The sequence below is a fragment of the Peromyscus maniculatus genome, chromosome 1 (genome assembly GCF_049852395.1).
Source record: "Peromyscus maniculatus bairdii isolate BWxNUB_F1_BW_parent chromosome 1, HU_Pman_BW_mat_3.1, whole genome shotgun sequence".
Taxonomy (NCBI): Eukaryota; Metazoa; Chordata; class Mammalia; order Rodentia; family Cricetidae; genus Peromyscus; species Peromyscus maniculatus.
The window spans coordinates 195,101,001-195,125,904 of record NC_134852.1 but is presented as its reverse complement, the minus strand read 5'-3'; the positions used below and the strand labels follow the sequence as shown (position 1 = coordinate 195,125,904).

Genomic DNA, 24,904 nt, shown 5'->3' with positions numbered 1-24,904 from the left:
TAGAAGGAGATGGCATTAAGCATAAAAGGGAAACACTGCTATTGTTGCCGAGCAACCAGTTTCCATCCCATCTTCCAGAGTATAAGATCTGAACATTTCAAAGCCATGAGTCCTCCTCTGTACCTATTGTATGTGCCCAGCCAGTCATCCAGTCCTATCAATATTATTTATGTCCTAAATATCTCTCCTCTCTAATACGACCTCCTTAACCAAACTGTGATCACCACTCTTGTAAATTAACTTCTTAGTGGTTTTTTTCACAACTATGAAAGCCAAATTGATAAATATAAACTAAATAATGTCACTATCTCAGCTTCACTCCATAATAACTTCCCATTTATTTTAAGGTGACTTCTAAAACCCTTAGGATCTTTTGAACTGGCTCTGCCATCCTCATTTGGGTCCACCCTTTCCTTGGTGTGCAAGGCCAGTTGAGGCTGGACCGGTCTGTATTCAGGCTCTAAACACACTAAATCCCTTCCTGTCCTTAAAGATGCTCTCTCACACTCAAAACACCTTCTGTTCTTGCCCCCTCACTTCCTCAAACCTTAACTGCTACTCTGTGGGTGATTTCACTACTGCTACAGGCTATATCAGACCCTTTGCTACAGGACCTCATTGACTTCTATTCTCTTCTTGCATTTCCATCAAAACTATGGCCACTAATTAATTGCCCAACTCACTGGATTAAGGACTTTTTTAATGGACTCTAAGCTTCAACCAAAACCCAAGGTACTGATCCAGAGCCTGTATTCCACAGTTAAATTTCAGCACCTCCCTTAAGCACTGGATGGTAGGAATTGGTTTGGTAGTTTCAGACCTCAAGGACCATGCAGCTCAGCAGTTAATCTAGTAAATTCTACAATCTTCTGTCAGTTTCTCTTTTCCTATTTGTTTTGGTTCAACTCATTCCATACACTTCCTTGTCTGCCTTTCAGACAACAATTGACTTTTTGACAAATACTGAATGAAAAGGAAAGATTTAAAGCCCCTGTCATTTTATTGTCACCTGCTATTAGTTTTCCCTCTCCAACTAATAAATGGACACTATTTCTCTTCAACTTCTCATGCCTGATACATTTAAAGAATGTCTGTGTCTTTCTTTGTCCCTTGGAAGCTGTAATGCATTCCTTCCTTTGGAAATTGCTCACTGTTGACATAAAAGGTCATAGAATTTTCTTTTCCCATTAATGACTCTTACTGTCTGAAAATTTCTGCAGTGTTCTTTCATCCAATGTCTTTGTAGTTATTGTTGATATAAATATATGGATTGCTGTTTATTCTCTTTGAGATATAGATATACTCTACTTTTTCATGGATTCCCTTAAAAATTATCTAGAGTCATTACTTGTATGCATTTATTGTGGTGTAGAAATAGGATATATTCATCTTTTAAAAAGAGAGAAGGGAGGTGAGCGGGGATGAAACGAGGCGGGGGGAAACACATTTGGTTCTGTGAAAAAGTGGTTTTCACAAGGGAACAGTACGGGCAGAGAGGTGAAAAGGAAGGGGAGAGGTGGGAGAGAGAGTAGGTGTTTCCTTTTTTACGAGGCAGGCTAGATGGGGAAAAAGGAAAATCAAGAATGAAAGGACAGTCTGAAAATGGCCCATGATGAAAGTGCCTACCCTCAGCTGACATGCCAGTTACAATCCTCCATTCTCCCAAGAGAGGAGATGATAGACTAAGAGACAATCGCTGTAACTCATCCCAGGGCAGCAAAACAATCCAGAGATGGCCGCCTCTAGGCCAGTCCGTGATATTATCTAATAACAAACCAGTCATGAGATTTTATTTGTTGTGTTTTGTATATTATTTACCACATACAAACATTATACCTACATGCTACTTTTAGGAGAAAACAACACCAACAGTAATTAGGAGTCCACCTTCCAACCAGAACTGAAACAGCAGTAGTTCCCATCAGCCTGAGTCACACTCTACCCTCCTGTCCCCTGGTTCTTCCCATCCTACCCAAGAGAACCACTCTGGTTCCCAGCCCATGGCATGAGTACATATGTAGTAATGCTATCTTATCACACATGTATACATATCTTTAAACTGTGAGCTTGTGATTAACTGATACTTTTAAAAGTAAAAAGCAAACAGTAGCCTTCAATGTGTGAGAAATCCATAGCTATTACCTAGGTCACACACTTTCCCAGGACACATTGCCCTTGAGTTGGGCTGGGAAGGAAAACGAAGGCTTTTGCAGTGATGAGCTCTTTTGGAAGTAGAGAGATCCTTCACAAATAGAACATCAAATGGATAGACAAGGAGAAAGGAATCTAGAGGCACTTTGAAAGTGCCTTCTCTACAAATGGAAAATCAATGAATCTGCCAACAGAGCAAGTTTGAGGCTTAACACTGAATTCTCTTTATTGCTATGCTTACTACCAAACCATTACTAGTGCATTCTGAAAAATATTTTCTGATTTCATGCTCTGAGCTTAAAAAGTTTCCATGTTTTTCCCAATGAATATTTTATTATAAAAGATAGAAATACTCAGCCGGGCGTGGTGGCGCACGCCTTTAATCCCAGCACTCGGGAGGCAGAGCCAGGCGGATCTCTGTGAGTTCGAGGCCAGCCTGGGCTACCAAGTGAGCTCCAGGAAAGGCGCAAAGCTACACAGAGAAACCCTGTCTCGAAAAACCAAAAAAAAAAAAAAAGATAGAAATACTCTAATCAAAAAAAAATTATGTAATTGTGAATAGCTTCATCTTCAGAGCAGAGAGAAATATGTATCTATATACATAGATATAGAGAGAGACCCTGCCCAGTTGTTTATTAGTCCTTATCATATTTATGTATTAAAAAATTTTAATATCATAAAATATAAACTCTCTTCTTTTGAGCTATAAATTTATTATAATTCCAAAGTCTCAGCAGGTTTTGTTTAGGTATTGGGTATCTAATCCTAAAGTCTCTGTCTGAGCAAAGTCCCACTATGAACAAAGCTAGTCCTGAAGAACAAGATAGGAATACTCTCTCTACCAGGTCCCAAGCTAGAATATAGAACAGTGGTCATTAAAACAATATAGGAGGAGTGCAGGACAGAAAATGGAGCAGAATAGGGAGCCCAGAGAAGCAGGCCCAGGAATATATAGAACTTTAATATGGGACACAGGGGGCATTAAAAATGACTGATGAATAGATAGACTAAAGCCAGACTTGGTATCATATGCCTGTAATCACAGCACTTGGGAGATTGGAGCAAGAGGATCGTGAGTCTGAGGCCAGATTGGGCTACATAAGACGACCCTATCTCAACAGTAAGCAAAAAGAATGAAGAGCCTAATGAAAAATTATGCTGACATAATTGACTTTTCTTATTAAAAAATGGAAATAGATGCTTACCCAGTATCATACCCCAGACAAATTCTAGGTTGATTAAAAACTTACTCCTAAAAGAAAAAATTAAAAGTTTCAAATGAACCTATATAGTATCTTTATAAATGAGTGAGAGCCATTTTTAAATATCACCTGGAAAGGGCTACATATTTTGTGCCTGCTAGACTGGCAAACGTTTTTTAAGAGAATCTGAAAATACCTGGCACTAGTAAGTATACAGCTATTGCTAAAAAGAATATTAGTTGCAACAACAGATGCCACTTTAGAAAATAGGCATGCCATTGTAGAAGTGAATATCAATAGACCTGTGTAAGGCACAGTGATCTCACTATCAGATAGGCACTCTAGAACTCCTCAGACTTCAGTGGTTATCAGATTTGCTAGAGTGCCACAATTTTGGAGCCTAGCTCTGACGAGACTAATGTATCAGAAGTCAGAGAAATCTCTAAGTTTGTGCTTTGACGTTCACACATAGAAGACTGATACTCCCACCACAGTTGGAGTAATGCTCTCAAATGTTCCCTTTACCTGTGTGTTAGGTAGAGCCACATTGCATATAGTAGAAAATTCTGGACACAACTTAATATTCATCAGCAAAATCATCAGTGTTCACACAATGAACTAATATGCAACATTGACGATGAATATGCTGTTAGTGCACTTAACAATCTTAAGACAAAAAGTTAAGTGAGAAAAGAAAAGTACATACAGCATGATACCAATTTTGTAAGTTAACATCAACTCTGACATGTATGTGAACTTATTATATGATGTAGATGAACTAAGGAGTAAGATACTCATTGTATGATTCTATAATAACTATTATATTCTTAAAAATCAAGTTGGTGCCATATATCAAATGATTTTCAATAAAGAAAAATATTGTTATATTTTCTATAGAATCCTTGAAATTCTCCATTTCAAACCAGTCATAAAAATTATAAGAACAATCTACAGATTTGACAAGAATGTTAGTACCCTGTACAATTAAACTCATAGGCATGTCCAGCCTTTTGACATTGCAACACAACATTGTCATCTACAGAGTTCACACAAAACAGTCTCATAGTGTGTTACACAAACCTACAGTTTTGATTCCGACCATGTTCATAGCTACCCTGGGATGCATGTGACCTGTGGACCACAGATTGAACACATCAGAAAATTTTCTTGCTACTACAAAAGGATGAGCTACCAGGGAATCTGAGAATATGGCATCATGGGTAACAAGAACATGTTTCCCTGCCTAAGTAGCAAGTACACCAGTAGAATCTGACTGAGGTGACGATCTTGGCACTCTGAACACTTACAGATTCAAGCAGAAGTCTTGAGTGCTAAAGCTCAGCTAATTTTGTTAAATTTCAGCTCTCAGTTCAGTAGTGACTAACATGTCTCCCTCCTCCGCCCTATAGTAGGCTGCTGTACACATGTACTGGAACTGCTTACAAATCAGCTTACAAGAGCTAAAATGAACTAGGAAGGCCCTGTCATCAGAATATCAGCGAACTATGACCTGATGGGCTGGTTACTCCTGATCACAGGTGTGGAGGCCCACAAAGGTTTTCTAGTGAGATCTGAACTTGCTTTGCCCAGTAGAGCTGCATTAGAAGATTGCTTGACCACTTGCATGGTTTCCAGGTGTTTGGAAGGGTCTGCACTTGGCTGTGCTAGGGGGAGGTCTTTTGCTCCCCCCACCCCCGCATTCCTATAAATAGCCCTTTGGAAGAGACAGAAGAGGCCAGTGGATAAGGATCCAAGCCCTCCCGAGCTATCCTGTGTTTCTACCTGTCTCTCTCCCATCTATATATCTATCTAAATATTTCTCACTTCTCCCTCCTCAAGAGTACCCTGGGGTAAAAGTGGGAGCACCCCCCCCCCACAGGAACAAAGAATCAAGCCCCTATTGTCCCATTGTTGCAGGCCTCTCCCTCCCAGCTGAGATGACTACTGGCGATTTAAAGGCCAGGACCTTTTAATTTACGTCCTTCATCTTCTTTTCCCGTTTTTGGGAGCCACATAGTAAATACATAAACATTTAAAAGTAATAAAATATAACATATGACCAGGGAAAGGCTGAGTGTGGAGTGGTGGGGGAGGCGGGGGGGGGGGGGGTGCTGACAAAAAACACAAGTTTACATATACAATGGTCCTTGGCACAGACACAGCCTCAAACAAGCTAAACAACAAACACTAGCAAAGTGTAATGAGAAGGAGAAAATGTAATTTCTAGAAGTTGCCACATTGTTAGATTCAAATGCCAAGTTTGAAACAAAAATCACAAGGTGTAAAAGAAGCAGTGAAGTATGATGTATTTAAAAAACAGAAACTGTCCCTGAAGATGATCTGATGGCAGATCTACTAAAAGTTCTGTCTTAAAGCACCTGGAAGATGATCTTGAGAAAGTCAAGAACCAGATAGGTAAACAAAATAGAAGGATCAATGAATAACAAGACTAAAAGAAGAGCAGGAAGAAATTCTGGAGCTAACAAGCACAATAACTGAAATGATACATTAGATGAGGAGGTTCAAAGGCAGATCTGAGTAAGCGAATGAAATCAGGCAGCCTAAAGATCTGATGTTGGAAATAACCAATGGAGGGGAACATAAAGAAAATCAGATTGAAGATTAATAGAAACCAAATACTACTCATTGTGAGAGTTCCAGAAGAAGAGGAAGAGAAAGGAGCTAAGAAAATATTCAATAAAATAATGGCTACAAACTGCCTAAATTTGATGAAAGACATGAATACAAAACTTCAAGAACATATATTAAGTCAAAAAAATGAACTTATATGCTAATCAAACTTTTGAAAGCCAAATAAGAATATTGAAAACAATAGAGGGAAACAAGGCATTATGTAGTAGACATTGCTCAGCACGATTACCAGCAGACTTCTCATCAGAACCTTTGAGGTCCAGAAGTTAGTGGGATAATGTATTCAGAGCACGAAAAGAAAAGGGAATCCCCTCAATGAAGAACCCCATATTCATGAAAACTTTCTTTCAAAAGTGAAAGAAAATTATGACATTTCCAGGTAATGAAAAGCGGAGGGCATTTTTGTCAATAAGTCTACCCCATAAGACATGCTCAAAGGAGTCATACAGCCTGGACTGAAAGCATGCCAGATAAGAAATGGAAGTCGTAGGGATGGATTCATGCTAAGCAGAGATAAAAATTATCGTAACAACAATTTGTAATTCTGCTTTTTGTTTTTATATGATTTAAGAGACTAATATATTTTAATACTGATTAAAATATGCCTTATTGTAATTTGGATTGTTAACCTAAATTTTGTTACATAATTGAAGATACTTGTGTGTTTTTATAAAAAAAAAAAAAAAAACTCATTGGTATGTCTTAGGCATATGGCATATAAAAAATGTAATTTTGTGACATTTGCTACTGAGATGAGGTCTGATAAGTAAAAGAATAGAATTTTTACATGTTGTTAAAGCTAAGCTAGTATAAGTACAAATTAGTGTTTCATTAGGATGTTAAATGTAATCCCAGTGCTATTACAAAAGTCAGTAAGAAAGGAATTTAATTTTCTTTTGCTATGAAAAAAAATTAGCCAAACACAAAGGAAACTAGTAATGCAAGAAATTAGGGGCAAAAAGCTATAAGATAGATAGAAAACAAACAGCAAAATGACAGAAGTATGTCCACTCCTATCAATAATTGCTTTGTATATAAGTAAATTAAACTCTGAAGTTAAAAAAATAAGTTGACAAAAAGGATTTTACAAAATAAGCATGCAGTCCAATTGTATGCTGTCTATAAGAGAATCACTTTAGATATAAAGGTACAAACAGATTGAAAGGCTGTAAAAAGATAAATCTATTCAAGTATAACCAAGCATAGTAGAGGTGGCGATACTAATAACAGATAAAAATTGACCTTGCATTATAAAAAGCTTACGAGGTACAAAGGAAATACAATTTTTCATACATCAAGATTTAACTATTATAAACATCCACACACTTGACAACATACCATAGAAGTATGAGGAGAAACAGACAAGTCAACAGTTACAGCAGAAGACTTGGTGATGGAGAGGGCTTCCAAAGAGAAGGCCCAAAACCACAGTAAATCAACCAGGTCAAATAGAATTCTACCCAACAGCAGCAGACACATTATTCTCATTACACCTGGGACATTTTTCAAGATAGACCACATGTGAGTCCACAAATTAAATCAAAGATGATATATACATAGGATGGAACATTATTAAACCTTAGAACAAATAGAAATTCCAATATGCACAACATGGATGAGCCTTGTGAGGATTATGCTAAATAAAATAAGCCAGTCATCCAAAGAAAAATACTTAGATGCGATGCACAGAAAGCACAGCAGTGGTCACAGGAGACTGAGGGGAAGGGTAAAGTTTGATGGGTCCAGGTTTCGGTTTAATGGCATGGAAAGCATTGTAGAGACAGATAGTGGCATTGGTCATATAACATTATGAATGTATTTAACTGCTGAGTTGTGCATTTCTAACTGGTTGAGATGCACGTTTTTATGTTTGTGCCACAATAAGAAAATGAGCTTCATCATCTTTTATCACCCATCATAAACTCCTCCGAGCCTCAGCCAGTGTCTTCAAAGTCTTAGAGATGGTGTGACCTTTAACTCCCCCACAACACAAAAGACTGCTCCACATCAGTAAGTCTTGGTGTGAGTTTAAACTTAAATTAATTTATCATTTAATAATGATAAAGAATACTTAGGCTGATCTTTCTGAAGTGTGTTTGTCTTTACATAAATTTTGAGATTAAACTTAATATTATTCCTAAATGTTAATTGTTTTGCTACAGATATGCCTAACCTTGTTGGAAATTGCCATGACACAAAGACCATAGACATGCCTAAATGCAAAATTGAGAGCAAACCTATTTAGCTTTTTCAGATTTTCTAAATAAAAAGCCAAGTGTTTGTGATAAAACATTGGAATGAAATGATCTGTAAAAAGGAACAAATTGGGTTGGAATCAGAGAAATGGGTGTGTTGTGCTCTGGCCTTTCTTTTATTTTATAAATAAAATTTATTTATTTTATAAATGCTCCAAGAATGTAAGAGTCATAAGTTAAATTGTAGTCACTCTCCACACTAACAAAAGGCTCACTTCCAGATTCTATGTCCACAGAATGTTTGCTTGTAAGCTTCCTTATACAGTGTGACTTCATATGTCTCAGAGTGAGTCAAGTATGTTGGAGGAAAACATACCCCTATTTTCTTTTGGGGGCTACCAGTTTTGTGAGCTCACATGTACCTTTGAGCTTTCTGAGCCCATTTCATATCTATAAAATAAAACATCTCCAGCAAGAGAGAGTATATCATACCAAGCTATTAGTAACCAACTTAAAGTTTATTAAACTTTTATTATTTTTAAACATATTATAAGTCAGATAGGAAACAATGGAATTCCTATTGGAACATGATAGACATGAATAAAACACATAAAAATTACAATCAAGTAAGAGCAAATTTAAGCAATGACATCTTCTATCCCATCTAGTTAAAAGTTGTCAAATATTTGCATTTTAAGTACTAGGAGACTTTATTTAATAGCCATCCTAAGTCCATTTAAAATAATTCAGTTAAACAGTTGGACAGGGCTTAAAGCCTGATGTCAGAGCAGATGTGGGACTATGCTGTTGACAAAGTTTCTTTGAGAAGTGTGTTCTGATTTATAAAATTCACCAGACATTTTTAGGCCACTGATGTTATAGATAATCACACAGTTTAAACACACACACACACACACACACACACACACACACACACACACACACACACACGAGACTTCTGTCTGGAAAGATGAACACAGTGAAAACACACTTGATGTCTTTAACACTAGAGAGTACGCCCTGAATTCCAGGATTTATAGTGGTGCTTTACATGGGTGAGTTATAAATACTGAGTTCACAAAGCAATAGTCCATGTTAGGAGTTTATACAATACAAATGTCAGTTTTATATTGTACCAAGTACAAATATAACTTGTATTTGGTTGTATTGTTGTAAAACAGCAAATACAATCAAAATTAAGATGGTGGTAGGCAGACTTTTGTACCCTCAGACACATGTGTTGGTTATAGAATGGGTATTTATTAATTGGTTATACATTCTTTTCAGTTTACGAGCATTCTTTTTATTGTAGAATATTGAAAATGACCAGGAATTAGAGTTGTGTGCAAACTTTATTCTGTTTGTCTTTCTGGCTCCGGAATGGAGACCTCAGCCTGGGCTCCTGCTGGAGAACCTTCATCTCCCTCCCTCTTCATCCTCAGTGACAATCTTTGGAGAATGATATTTTAGGTTCTCATATGGATGACAGTTCTAAGGATTACAAGTTTCCCATTCATTCTGTAGCTTCACAGAGACCACAAACCAGCATGAGAGTGCAGCCGAAGTGGAGTTGGAGATGTGAGTCCCCCACCCCAGCTGCTTCTTTCATTTGTGAGAAGCTTGGTTCATTATTCGTACACAGCTCTGAGTCCACTCCACTTCACCCCCGCCACTGAGGGAGTGAAAAGGTTGTGCTGGCACGTGCTGTCTTCATTATCAGGGTAGCCAGCTCCCCATGAGGGTAACCATACTGTCCTCCTGGCAGGAAGTAGTTTCCGCCCTGTGTTTTGTCCGGTTTACTCAGCATACCTAGCTATGAGTCGTCTCCCTGACTCACCGCCTCTCCATTCTCCACAGGACTACTGGCTCTCTCTCCTTTACAAGCGTCTGATTGGCCCCAAAGTCCTGGCAGTGCATGTAGCTGGGCTCCAGCGGAAGCCACGACCAGGAAGAGTCATCCGAGACAAACTAAGGATCTATGCTCACTGCACAAACCACCACAAGTAAGTCTTCCCAAACCAACAGGGGAAGAGGACGGCCACCCAGGGGGCTGCAGCACCTCTTAGCATGCCATGCCCCTGGAGCAGTTCAGAGTTCACCTGTGTTCATGGATCGCGATTGAAAACTGTCTCTGTGGTCACCATTCTCTGCAGGTTGCAATGGACTCCTGATAGCTTTTTTTTTTGTCAAATAAGCCTTTCTTCTCATACAGGATTTACTCAGCAAGGGTTTGGAAAATGCATCTATTTGTTCATTCTCTTACTCATGCAACAAATTTTTATTGGGCACTCTATCTGTGCCAGTTGATGCAATGCCCACAAACATTTGGTATGTGTCTAAGCCTGAGCCAGGACAAGAGGCTGAGTGTGATCCTCTGACCCACCACAGAGCTTAAGAAAATACATGGCCGTGTCTGCCATATAAGAGACCTGGCCCAGACTAGTTCCCACTAGGTCTTGGGAACTAAACGAGTACCCAATGGGAAACATGCTAACTTCCAGGACATTTCCCATAGTTCAGAAATCTCAGCTACTTTAAGTGTTAAAGCGCTGTGATATGGAGACCTCCTTTTGAGGGAAAGAGACTCTGCAAGCGTAATAACCCACTGGTGCTATGGGCTGAGCCTTCTCTTTTTGGCACTGGGTATCATCCGAGTTTTCTTTAAAACAGGTAAGTTAATCATTAGCAAAGTTTGGCAGGGTTTTGTTTTGTTTTAATTTAAAACCTGAAGAACATAAGGGGAAATTTTTAAACTGTATCTAAAGCAAAGACTATCTGGTCAACTATGTCTTCCATCACTTCCTGTTTAAGGCAGAGGAGGTTACCCTGGAAAAGAGAATTCTTTCTCTTACTCCAGAGCAAACCTGGGGGGAGGGACTGCCTCCTGCCTCCTGTCAGACCTTCCATCCGGGGCCTATCAGGGCTGATCAAGGGGAGGGAAGCACAGAGAGCTGCCCTGGTCAGATTACACCAGATGCTCCTTCTCTGTCCTTGACGAGACAGAAGCCAAGCCTGTTAGTTCCTCGTGATAAAATGCTTTCAAAGACTCACTCTGAGCAGAGGTGGGCGCCAGGGGCCAGTTGTCTTGCCTGTAGATACAAGTGCCTATTGTAGGGGAGGGGAGGCTGTCTTGGGTGCAGGCCAGAAGCTTTCAACATCCCTTTTGCCCAGCAGGAAGCTCAGTCCCATACCTGACGGTGACTGACTGCTTTATGGCCTTGCCTGGAATTATCTGATCCTCACACAAGGCAACATTGTATTCCTTGTCTATGACAGGCCTGGAGGCAACCACCCAAAAGGTGGACCCCCAGCCTCAAGAGAGAAAAATTGCTCTTGGCACCTTCTGTCCCTATTGGAAAACACACCAGTCTTTTGTAATAGTAGTCTGTACCCAGGAATAAAACAATAATACCTATGTGGGCTGAAAAGGATTTGTATGTCCTTACTGAGGGCTCCCACTGGTATTCTTGGATATTCTCATGAGAAGGTCTCACTGATATCCTGAGGGTACCATGAGCTTGAGGCCAATGATCATATTTATATTCTTCATATCTAGTACAGTGACAGACATGAAGAAGGTCTTGTAAGTATTTGATGAATAAATGAATGAATGGGAGAAGACAGAAACTGAGAACCATGTGTTCCTGATGGTTTATAGTTCTTGCCCTGTATATCACATCAGCCAGAGGAGGGAGTGTAATAAAGTGGTTCAGAATTCCACCTTTCAGCATCATGAGGCCTCCAACAAGTTAGTGAAAATCATCTGGATTTGAACCCCTCTCCACCTCTACTGCCCCCAACTTCCTATGAGAAGTCAATCAGAACCACTTAAAAGGAAGGGGTTCCACCAGTCTTCTATCAAAATAACCTCTCCTGCTCTTCATTAAAGGAAAGAAGACTTTGATAAACCATGTTACGATAATGATAAGAACCAAATTAAGGTCTTTTTCATTCCTCCAAGCCCAAAGAATGGACACTCTGGGCAAGCTGCGGTTGCAAGTTTCCCCCTTGCAAAAAACTGTCAGGTGTCCAGATAGCAAGACACAAAGATAAGAGAAACCTCCTCTCTCCTCTCTGCGAAGCCATGTGTCCTGTCTGGGTCTCGCTTCCTCATCAGTTAGGAGCAGAACTACTGGCTGATGCAGTATTATTCGTGGCCAAAGAAGACAAAATTACAGAATCATCTCATAATGGACATACTGGCTTCGTACTACTCAACCTTGATGAGTCTGAAATAAATATCTTGGATCAAAACAGGAGCTGGGTGAGAAATATAAGCTTACTAGTGCTTGTACTTACATAATCTTAGTTCTGAGGGCTCTGTGGTGTCACCTGCATGCTTGTGATGCAGAGCTTTTCATTTGAAGAGGGCGCTTAGAGGTCATTCAGCCTCATGTCCCTTTTATATCTCCTGATAGTCATCTGTCACCTACTCACACACCTCCGTGGCTCTCACACATTGTGGATTATGTCTCACCTAGCAGAGTCTGATGTCCTCACACTGATTTCAGAGAGCCTGGGTACTCACACCGACACTGGCCCCTGCCTCTGTCCTCTTCTGGAGTTAACCAGTTAGAGAGTGCCGGCAAGATTGCCTACACCAAGTGTTGACAGCCACGCTGTTTTATGGCCATTCTGCTGAGACTATGTGTGTTTCTGGGGTGGAGCTGAGGTCCTCAGCCACACTCTGAACCAACTGGAACCTGGTGGATGTTGAAGCAAAATTGAGCCTTTTGGGGTTCAAATTCGTTTATTATTGGCAAAACATGACTTCCTGTTTTTCAGAAGAAGTTTTTTTTTTTAAGGCTCATAAAAAAGGTTCCTGAGGCTTCTTGGACATCAAATGACTCTTACAAAACAATATTTTGATGAGTTAAGTGTAAATGAATCAGAAACATGTGGATTAAATTTCCCTTAAAATACACAGGGGCTTTGAAATTAAGGGGAAAAATGTTTGGCAAAACAGGGCCTGACTTTTACCAAACCCCAAACCTTTGAATTAGATTTGGAGACAGTGGACTGACTGAATTTTCAAGCACATTAACTTTCGCTGGGAATGATCAATGACTAAAGGGCATCATCCTCCCTTCCTTTTCCCAGACGCCCTGCTTCACTGGAGATGTTTCTAGAACATGACTGTTTTCTATCTGGAACTCAAGACACACCTCCCATCTGACATCTTCCACCTCTTATATCCAGGATCTTCCCATTCCAACATCCCTCCTCTGACTCACTTCCTCCTCCTCCCATGGCAACAAAGAGAAGATGTCAGGCAGGAAAAGAACAGCCAGAAAAGATGAACTCCAGATACATGGGTTGGCTGCTGGTGAAAATGTCTCACCACAAGTGAGGCACAGAGCAGGATAGATATTCTACCGAAACAGCTTCTTTCCAGAAAGGGTCATCCACTTAGATAACCAAAAGCCATCAGACATTTAAAAATGGCAAGCTGATCAAGTCTCCAGACACCTTTTTCTAATAGAATTCATACTCCTTCAGGATTGGTTTCTTGTGAGCAGAGAATATGCAGGAGTCTGATTTCTCACCATAGTATTCTAGGTTGATGTGGGTGTCCCTACCCAAAAATGTGTCTTTGAAGTCAAAAGACCTCTGCTTCATGCCCTTGCCCATCGACTAAATAGGGTGATGTATTGTTAGGGCAGTCTTCATTACCAGTTCCTACCTAAGGAGGTTCATGAGTTCTATGAGAACCTGTTCAATCGGGTCCCTGGGCTGGGCTGGTTTATCTCTCCCAGGAGAACTATGTACATAGAAATCAAACCCTTGCCAAGCAGCTTGGAAAGACAGCTTTCCCTACAGCAATGCTGTGATTTCAGGTCTCCCTCCAAGGCACCAGTTCCTCACATCCCACCCTTCATCCTGTAGTCTCCAAGGGCACATTCTACCCCAGCCTGCCAAGGAGAAACTCATAAATGTGAGCACGTGCTTTTCTCCTCCTCCTTGGCTGGCCTTTAAAACTATTGTTTATAGTATCTTGCAAAAAGGTTTACTGTGGTCTGGCTAAACCACTACCTACCCATGCCTATTTTGCTCACACTCTGAAGCCCAGATTACCTGTAGTTAATGATGTCTTCATCCGTTTTGTACCTAGCTAAGCTAAGCTGAAATCCTACCTGCAGAAACGAGCTGATCTTCTTCTTCAGTGGTGGTCACTGGCCACACGAGCTGCCAGCATCCTTCTTCAGAGCTCTATTCACACAAGTCTGCTCAAATCAATTGACATTCTCTTCTGAATCATTTGACTGCAGAAGTTCATTTACATGGTGCAGGGGATTAGAATGGAATGAAGAAAGACGGACTGCATAGGGGAGCCATTTAATGATTTATCAGAACATAATTGCAGACCTCCAAAAAGTCTTGAACACAATAGTGTACCTTCTTAGAGATATAAGGGGGGCAGGAAATATCTGATACACAGCCAGGGAGTCCTTCTGATAACCTTAGTGTTTTGTTCTAAGTTCCCAAACCCAGCTCATCAGCCAAAAAGCTTGGCAAGCTTTTAATACAGATTCCCAGGCCTCAAGTCTAAATGAATAGAACCCCGAAATCTGTGCTTTAAAGCCCCCACATTATCCTACCGACCTGCCCTTGGCTGCTCAACTCTCAATTGGCCTCTTTAGGAGCAAAAACGAGTGACCCAGGGATCGAGGGGTTTTGTGTCTGCAAGCAATGTTTTCCTCTGGGCAAAATTGTCTTAGAGTTTCTCTGAGCTCCTCTTTTGAAGGCTGAGCTGGGTCATTTTTTCTGTTTCCTCTCATTAACCCTTCCAGATGGGGCCCCAAGAGACCCCTTAGAAACAAGGTCTTTTTTCCTACTGACAGGAAAACCATTAGAGCTTTGCTGGTCCACACTGACAGGCTCGCCTTGCGTGTCAGCCTGTGTTCTCCCTGGGTTCTGCACACCCTGCCCTGTCTACAAGGATTCTAAAATGGTGGCTAGTTCTAGACATCTTATAACAGAAAAATGGAAATGGCCACTGGGCAAATGAAAGAATATTGTACTTCAATATGAACAAAAATACAACATCACACTCCCATTTTCTTCTCTCTGGTTGGCAAAGATGTTTTAAGAGTCATATCTACTATTCTTGAGGGTATGATGAAATGGTTGCTCTTAATATAGAGCTTGTAGAAGCAAATCTTTACAAACTGATAATAACATCGGTATTATCAAAATCTGTGCATTTATCAGAGTAAGTACTGTTATGCCATGTCTTGAAAAGAATAGAGCAGCACCCAAGACCAGATGCCTGGATGAGTAAGGCCATTTGCTATCAATGTTTGTTATCTGAGTTTGAGAGCCAGAACCAAAACCAATCTTTTTTAAGAACACCCAAATCTAAATGGCTTCCAGTAAGAAAAAAAAAATTTTTTTTTGAGACAGGGTTTCTCTGTGTAGTTTTGGTGCCTGTCCTGGGTCTCACTCTGTAGACCAGCCTGGCCTCTTGTTCACACTTCTGATCCACCATGGCTCAGCTGTAGCTCTGCTTTGGGTCTTCATTTCGTCACTCAGGTCAATGGCCTTTGTAACCAACATTTTTAAACAGGGAATGATGGTGGTGGTGGTGTGGGTGTAGGTGTGTAATCCCAGCACTTAGGAGGCTGAAGCAAGATGATCACAATTCAATGATAGCCTGGGTTACATAGCAAGAGATTATGTTCAAAAATAAAAATAAAAACCAAACAAGAAGATACTGTCATTCTTCTCCTAGCATAGGGAACAAAACATCATCACATGAACAGTTCCTATGGCGTCTACCCCCAGGTCTTACTTAACATGGCCAGTCACATCACACTGGACAAAACAGACCTGTAATTACTTTGGGCTACAAGAGCACAAGGAGACAAACTCTTCCTTCTCACAGGGAGGGCACCACAGAAAATGGGAATCTGATGAGGAGTCGTCAATGCACACTTGCCTTGACTTAGTGATTCCAACTCCTAGGACTTTTACCACCAGAAATAATCATTATACATAAAAAGTTGTGTAAAATTAAGGCTTTGAGGTATCCAGGATACCTTCCCTTCACAGCTTCAGATATTGCCTGACTTCCTGGAAAGTCAGGATACCTTTCTCCTCACAGTTATAGGTATGCAGGATTCCTTCCCTTCACAGCTGTGAGTGCAGCCTGACTGCCTAACAAGTCAGGATACCTTTCCCTCCAGAGCTGTAACCCCTGCAGGTATAGCCTGACTTTAGACAGTCAAGATTATCTGTCCCTCTGGAGCTGTAACACTTGCAGAGGATATTTCTTGCTTCTCATTCTGGGAAGAAAAACCCCTTCCGATACCTTTTCTGAATCTCATTCAGTGGGTCTCTACTCTGTCTTTTAGTGCTACTCTGACCATGTTCTGCTGTCCAGTGCTGTCTCTTCCTTCCTTGCTGTGATCCTGTACTTACTGTAATCTGTTCTACCATCCATATCAGATGCCTTTTCAAAAGCTTAAGTAATGACTTCAAATATTTACGTACTTAAATACAAAATATAATTGAGAATTCAGCAAGATTTCACAGAATCATTTAATTAAAAGGTATCTTAAAAATTTAAATTTATCGAGGAAACAGTTCAACTAAAGTAGAGAAACCTAAAATTTTTTATTATTCTTCCCATAAATTGGCTACATTTTACTCTGTATTTGTCAACTATCATATTAAACTTATTTCTAGTAATATCATGTAATGTATTGTTGAAGTTTTGAAAAACCGAAGAAACTATGTTGGGTAAGACCCATATGGGCAACAAGATCTGAAGAGTTTGTGGTTGATGTTGACACCACCTTCAGTGGTTACCTATCAGGGGAACTTCAAATAAAATATATAGTGTTCTGAAAAAAAATTAAGGCTTTGGTGGCATAATTTATAATAGCAAAAATGAAAACAACAGGAATCCACAAAAGTGGTAGACTGGCTGAGTAAATTACGTTGCATTTCTATGATTAGAAATTCAACGTTCCTGTATAAGTAAAGAAACTGTAATAACACAAGACCATGTGTAATATATATGCTAGCTGAAAAGGGCTGTGTAAACAGTTTGATTCTAATTATATAAAAACTGAGTGGTATAGTCACATGTGTCAAAGTACTTAGTAAAATTAGTAAAAATACTGAATGTTGCCGAAGTGTTGTATGATTTCAAAATCACAAAGCTATGGGCATTTTCTTTTATTCTTTGTTCCTTTATGTTTTCCTGGATTTTTTTTCTTTTGGGGGAGTTATCATATTTTACTTTCATAATGTATATATACATATATGTTTTTAAAATAACTCCAGTAAATGTAAACAAACACAATGGGGTGAAGGGTGAGCACCTTCTTTTCAGGAAACAGCAACAACCAGGCATTCCCATCTTGAAGGTCTGTTGGAACTATCCATAAAATAATCTGGGGTGATCCGGTTTCATACAGCCTACAAGTTATTTAGGAGCAGCTGACTGACCACCTTGTCTCATCTTCCCCCTCTCTTCTCTCCCTCCCTCCCTCTCTCTCCCTTGAACTCAGCCACAACTATGTCCGCGGCTCTATTACGCTGTTCATCATCAACCTACATCGATCAAGGAAGAAAATCAAACTGGCTGGGACTCTCAGGGACAAGCTCGTGCACCAGTATCTGCTGCAGCCCTACGGGCAGGAAGGCCTAAAGTCCAAGTAAGTGCCAAGCTAGAAACAGCTTAGGACCGTGTAAGCAGGATCTGAGTGAAGAGGGAGCTGGAGTCACCCTTTTTACTGAAGGCAACAGGTTGCTAATTATTCACTGAGGCTGAAGGAGATAGAGGAGGCTAAGTAGTCTGGGATAGGTGGATTTCAGATTCATTTGGGGAAAATCTCTGCTCTGGTCCCTATCTATCTCCATGTTTACTTTACATTCAACTGCGAAGTCAAACAGTAGACAAAATATTTCTCAACAAGGGTGCTCTTGGTATTTGAGCAAGTCAGTTCTTCGTGATGCCATATGATCACATGACAAGCTAGTTAGCATCCTTGGCCCCTGCGTGCCCACTAAATGCCAATAGTGCCTTTGTCATGTGACCATCAAAAGCCTTATAGTTGGAATTCTTGTCTCTTTCAGCTGTAACGTTCTAGAATGTCATGGCTCTTCCTTCATCATTAGCTACAAACCTGTGGGACTTAAGGAGAAGAAGCACTAGGAGAAAGTCCCAAAGTTCAGAGATGGAGCCATTTTGGCCCTTGACTATATATATATATAGCTTTAAACACATCATTGCTGGATATGTTTTATCTATCTGGACAGTAGGAGGGAAATTGTATACCAGATTCCTGTACCCTTCAAACCACCTCCCTCAGTCTGTCCTGGAGAGTGTTTGGCAACACTAATACACCAACCTGGGCAATGCTGAACCACACTGAAAAGCGCCTGGTCAAGGGCAAAATCACCCCAGCTCCCCGAGCAAGGCCCCTTAGAACGGGCATGGGATGCTGTGCAGATCAGGGGCGTTCCCATTGCATTTTTAATGTTTACCAAGTTTAACAAAGCTGTAAACTTGGAGCAGGTGGCTCGCACTCCCACAGCTGCCCACAAATATGTGTGCTATAATCGTTCAGTGCTTCATTGCAACCTTGGTGGCTTGCATTTGGCTTCCAACTGTATGTGCAGTGGGAACAAAACAGTCTGGGAAGTCATTTACCGAGTCCTTTTAGCCCACCCCAGATCTGGGTTTTCACATACTAGTTCTTTTTGTCCACTGTGTGTATACAGCTTTTACTTTTCTTTCTTCGAATCCTGCCTGAATCAGCAGGACTCTTGAGAGTTTTATCATTCTATCTATAACCATGTGTTTCATGACTGGCAGGCTAAATTCTCATCCTTCATTCTCAGCACAACACCCAGGGCTGGTCTGAGATTTACCACAAAACGGTTTTCTGACCTAGGTAAATCCTGAGTCTGCTAGTCTCAGTCTCAAGTCCTGAACATAGAACACAAGTGTTGCTCTGTATTTGCTGACTCCCCATCCTGCTTCTGATTTTCTCAGGACCATGAGTGCAGGTAAGCCTCCTGCTAGTGTTCAGTAATGACCTGCAAAGCTATTTCTGGCAAATCAGCAGTGATCGATTGTGATAGCGTAGAGTCCCTGAAACCAAAGAGCTTGGGAGCTGAGCCTGGCCACTGTCAAGAAGACTCTATACACATAGTGTAATGCTTTATATCCAGTAGGCCAAGATGTCAGTCCTTATGCTGTATGAGACAAGTTATGTTATATAACCTCTGTGAGCCTCAGTTTCCTCTCAAGTGGAGCATAGCAAATGAGATATTCCACATCAGATCCCCAGCACATCACAATCCTGAATAAGTACCCATTGTCTTCCATATCCCGAGCTCAAAACTCTAAGCTGTTGTAGAAGAGAAGAAATCACCGTTGGTTTTAAGAATGATCATTTTCACACTTATTTGCGTGTTTAAGGATTATGGTTTTTTAAAGAGGCATACTAAGAACAGCATAAAAGTCAAACTATGTGGCCAGAGGGTATGATGCGAAGAAGACAGCATCTTTGAATGAGCCTGTTTCCCTAGCAACCAAGGACATAGTTCTCTGCCCTCTTTATATCCCAGCACTGTGCCCCTCCCTCCACAGCCTTGTCCCACATACACCTGTTCTTAGGGCACCTGAAGCAACTGGTTATGATAGACTTTGCCACCCTGGACTTCACCTTGTCAGCAGACTCATAAAGCGCTGTGTTACAGTTTTGTTAAGACTATGAGGGAAGGACAGGACAAAGTGAATTCCATCCCACAGGGATCCTGAGGAAGGACTTGGTAACCTGCTGAGATCAAACTAGGCCGGAAGGCTTGCATCTGATGCAGAGACTGATGTTATCTGTGGGATTAAACCTCAGTTTCTTTATCTATCAGAAAAGAGAAGAATGAGAATCACAATTGAAATAAAGCCTTCTCCAAGTATAAAGCACAAACACTCAGGTCTATAAATATAAATCCAGATACACATCTGTAAGATAGTTATGTGTTGTTTTATATATGTGGTTTAGATAGATTAGAATCCGAAGTTTAAAAAAAAAAAAAACAAACAGATTCCAAATCTGACCCTGTCACTAGCTCACTGCTACATTTTGAACCTTAGAGTAGTAACATTTGAGTCCATTCCTCTCCTACAAGTGCTAATAAATTATCACCTCTGCTCTGTTAGCCCCTGGTGGCTCTGACCCTGCGTTATGCCGTCTTGGCCTGTGTGTTCCTGGGTAGGGTCCGTCAGACAACTGTTAAGTGGATTTTTTGGTACCACATCCAGTGCTCAGCTACTGCCAAAGAGCAAGAGGCCTCAGTGAGTCCCGCTGGGGGTCTCCAAGGAAGCAGGGTGGTGTCGGCAAAGCAAACTGCTCAGCAAGGATGAAAGGAAATGCTAGGAAGTGATTTCAGTCTTCAGTGTCTCTTTTCTTTCTTTTATAAGCCTCCGGGGCCAGGCTCTGTTCTGTATCTGCTAATTCCTTGCTACAGCCGAAAGCTGTGTTAACTCAGAAGAGAATGGAAAGTTCTTGGGGCAAGGGATAGTCCTATCTAGAGCAGCCAGAAGAGGCCATAACACAAGCAAGCCATGCTCAAACCAGCAGTTAGGTCTGCATTAGGAGGATGCCAGAAAATATTTTTGTTGAGAACATGGACATAATGCTCATTTTCATAGAATTGCCATCAAAGCTGGGAAGATTTGAAGTCTCTGGTAGGATGTCACTATGTGAACAGAAAATCAAGGTGTGCCAGCCATTAGGTAGGAAGCACTCAGGGAGCTGCTGGTTAGATATCACTCTCAGCATCCAAGGTCACAGTCTGCCGTCTCAATGGTGAATCCATTCCAAGACCCATACACGGCTTAATTCTTTATATAAAAAGTTATAGACATCATTGTAGAATGATTGTATCATCCTACAAAGCAGACCGAAGGCTAGTACTCTTTGCCCTACATTGTAGGCCTTTTAGAAACTGGTGTGTTCAAGGGAAGAGTATTCTGCATCTGGAAGACATACTCACCACAGAGTAGTTGACAGAAATGGGGAGAATTGGTTCAGAGAAGAGAGTAAGCTTAGGACTTCATTAGGTATTCATCCAGCTGCCAAGCAAAATTCAGCAAACATGGCCCAAAATACTGGTCTGGCCTGGTGGAGAACAAGATAGGCATCCTCAGGAGAGAACTCTTGGTGAGGAGGGTGGCATCCCAGACACACTCCAATTTTGTTTTGTTTTGTTTTTTTGGTTTGGTTGTTGTTGTTGTTTTTCAAGACCAAGTTTCTCTGTACAACAACCCTGACTGTCCTGGAACTCTCTCTGTAGCCCAGGCTGGCCTCGAACTCACAGAGATCTGCCTGCCTCTGCCTCCTGAGTGCTGGGATTAAAGGTGTGCACCACCGCCCAGCCACACCGGCGGTGCTGTCATTCTCCTTAGTTCCCTGTCCTCTGCACTCCAGAGCCTGTGGTTTCAGTGGTTACTGCCAAGTAACTGCTTCAGACCACTGAAGGACCACACACAGAGGCTGCGCTCCGGGAGTGAAGGATGGCAATAGCCGGCTGGCTTCTCTCAGAAGATCCCCAGCTGTGGGTCTTGTGTGGGCTTCATCTCAGCTTTATGGGGAATGGTCCCATTCACAACCCAGGACAGTGGTCCCGTTCTGAACATTTCAGAGGAGAGGATTACCTACCTCTAAGGCAGTCCCACCATCGACAGAAAGCATCTTCCCATGGCCTCTCGTGACCATAGATGAAGAAATGTTCACCTCTAGGGAATCAGTCTGCCTGGACATAAATATCTCCAAGTTCTCTCAACAAACAGAAGCAACATCTGGGCCAGAGAGGCCAACTAATGTCTGAAAGTGAGAGGTTCGCTTCTCCAGGGGAATCAGGAAGGTGTTAGGTCAGGTTCAAGGGTCTCTCTGTGTGTCTAGTTCAATCCCGTTTAGAGGGGTATAATACAAAAATCAGAAGAGAAGGAGACATCTCTCGTCAGAGTAGACGTTCTCACACACGGATCCAAGGGAGGGAATCAGCATCTGCTAAGAATTCTGGGGCCAGGCGACATTTTGAGGTAATCTGGCTTTGTCCTCTGCCCTCATTCAGAGTCTCTAGTAAGCCGCATAGACAATGTTTACTGGCCGCAATTTCAGTCTGTCTGAACACTTAATTCAATGCTAATACTGAGGCTTGCTCTCATAGCTGTGGTAGCCGTTACCTCATATAACCTTTGGAACAGCACCATGCAGGGTGTAGAATAATGCTTGCCTCCCTCCCACATTAGAGACAGAGTCTTAGAGTGTCGCCTCATTTACCTAGGAGCTGTACAGCTAGTCAGTGACGAAGCAAGAAAGCACCTAACACACTGTGACTCTTTCCCCACAGCCTGTCTTCAGCACTGTGCTGCCTCAGAAGTCCAGCAGTGAGCTATCATAATTACAGGACAAACATACCACCAAGTAACTGAAATGTCAGGAGACTGTCTGGGTTCGTCCATCTTAAACTCTGCCTAGAATTAATATAGTTGAAGAGGTATTTCCATAGGGCTAATTCATTCCAGTCCCATTCAATAATGCTCATAATCACTTATTGTCTGACTACAGTTTGGTGTGCATGCCTCAGACCAGAATGCCCTTGACTTTCTTGTACAGGATAAACACCTGACCTTCAGGAGCTCTGTAATGTGGGATTTTCAGTGGTGAGACTGTCAGGAGAGGTCCTTGCCTTCAAAAACCTCATCTCTATTATTAGAAATAAGTCTCCCAAAGGAAGCCACATGGGGCCAGTGTCACTCACTGTGGGGTGCTGTTTCTGCCTTGAGGGTCATAGGTTCCACATTGATGCTTAAACCTCTGCTCTGCATCAACTTCCCCAGCAGCTGATGTGACTATAACTGGAGAATTGCAAGGCCCTAGTGAACCATAGAGCGTTTTGCCCATCCTCTGAAGAAATGAACATTTTCCTTTCTTCTTTATCCTCAAACTGCTTGGGTTGTTGTTGTTGTTTTTGTTTGTTTGTTTTCAACTCCTAAGACATAACTTTTGCTTTGCTTTCATCCCCATTAACTTCTATGTCAAAGAATAGCATTGGCCTCTAGCTGCATGCTGATGGAAAGGTATCATTTGATGAGAGCCAAACAAAATGGTTCTGAAGACTCAAGTTCACTCCTAGTGCTAAGACTTGTAAAACAGATCCATGTCCATGTTGCAACAGACTATATGATGCTGTTCCGTGGCTGGCTTCTGAGCATGCCTGTTGTGGAGGTCTGAACTGAACTGGCCACTACTTTGACAACCCCTTATTATCAGTAAATAGGGAAGTGCTGTGGTTTGGGTTTGGACACCAACAGACATGGTAAGAGGACTGTGGCCTCTGGGCCAGCACACTCCTGACTTGTAAATGTTTTCATTCGGTGCTACCGACAGCAGCTGGTACTTGGACAGATTGAACCGGATAGACTTCCTATGGGTTTCTGTGACCTTCACTGTCTAGGATCATTCAAATTAATTTCTTTAAAAAAACAAACAAACAAAACAAAACCTTCTTTATAAAAGTTATGCAGCTAGCCGGGCGGTGGTGGCGCACACCTTTAATCCCAGCACTCGGGAGGCAGAGGCAGGCAGATCTCTGTGAGTTCAAGGCCAGCCTGGGCTACCGAGTAAGTTCCAGGAAAGGCGCAAAGCCACACAGAGAAACCCTATCTCGAAAAACCAAAAATAAATAAATAAATAAATAAATAAAAGTTATGCAGTTATTAAAAGATGCCTGGCTAGAAGAAAACTGCCAAAAGATGCAATAAGAAGTTTCTCCTATGATGTGCCTACCTAAAAGTATTTCCGCTTCTGTTGAATGGTGCAGTGAGCTCCTGAGCTGGTCCACTCCAGGATTAGATGGCTCCAATTGCAGGAATGGCCCTCCTTATATGAGGCTAAAGGGATATCTCGTGTCATGTCTACCCTTGCTTTAAGAAAGATGAGCAGAATAAATCTATACCCTCTTCTGTGTAGCAAGCTTCCGCATATCTCTGCTCTTATCTCTGCCCTGGTGATCCTTAGTTCCAGCTTGCTTACACTGGATCCCTGATCCCCTGGTAGTCACTGAATTGTAGGACCTTAGCTCATGGAATCAGCTTTTCAATTTGTTACTCATCCAGTCTTGGGTGAAGAGGTCTGAGAAAGAAGAGGAAGTGTGTCGTCAGCACAGTCCACTGGTGTATTCATATCTTTGCTAATTTCATATTGAAAGATGGTGTTCTTCAACAACGCTCTCTGCATATGTGCAAGGTGGAAGACACTTGGTATCTGCTACTAATGCGTTGTTTTCATGAGTTCTCTGTGTCCCTTGCTTATTTTTCCATTGGGGTATTAATTTTTTATTAAAAGCATGTAATTTTGCTCTAATACAAGTAAATTTTCCCCTCTGACATCTATCACATATATTCAACTATATTTTCTAGTATTTTATTTACTAATTTTCCACGTATTTCATTTTTAGGGTATTATTTTGATATGCAGTATTTGTTTTTCATCTTGCTCTTTATGGTTTCTTCCATTCCACTTATATTGCTTAAATGTGTGTGCATTTATATTCCTGAGATCAGATGAATATGTGCTGCTATCGCCTAATCTCTCTCTCTCTCTCTCTCTCTCTCTCTCTCTCTCTCTCTCTCTCTCTCACACACACACACACACACACACACACACACACACACACACA

At 41.2% G+C, this 24,904-nt stretch overlaps 1 protein-coding gene across 3 annotated transcripts in view; it reads left to right on the top strand.

Moving 5' to 3' along the window:
- Hpse2 (heparanase 2 (inactive)) overlaps positions 1 to 24,904 on the top strand; it is a 630,225-nt gene that overhangs the window by 592,671 nt on the left and 12,650 nt on the right. For all 3 annotated transcript variants that reach the window (XM_076563135.1, XM_042263859.2, XM_042263852.2), the window contains 2 exons: positions 10,058 to 10,203; positions 17,719 to 17,865. In XM_076563135.1, the coding sequence (XP_076419250.1) occupies positions 10,058 to 10,203; positions 17,719 to 17,865 (293 nt within the window). The remainder of the gene's footprint in view (positions 1 to 10,057; positions 10,204 to 17,718; positions 17,866 to 24,904) is intronic.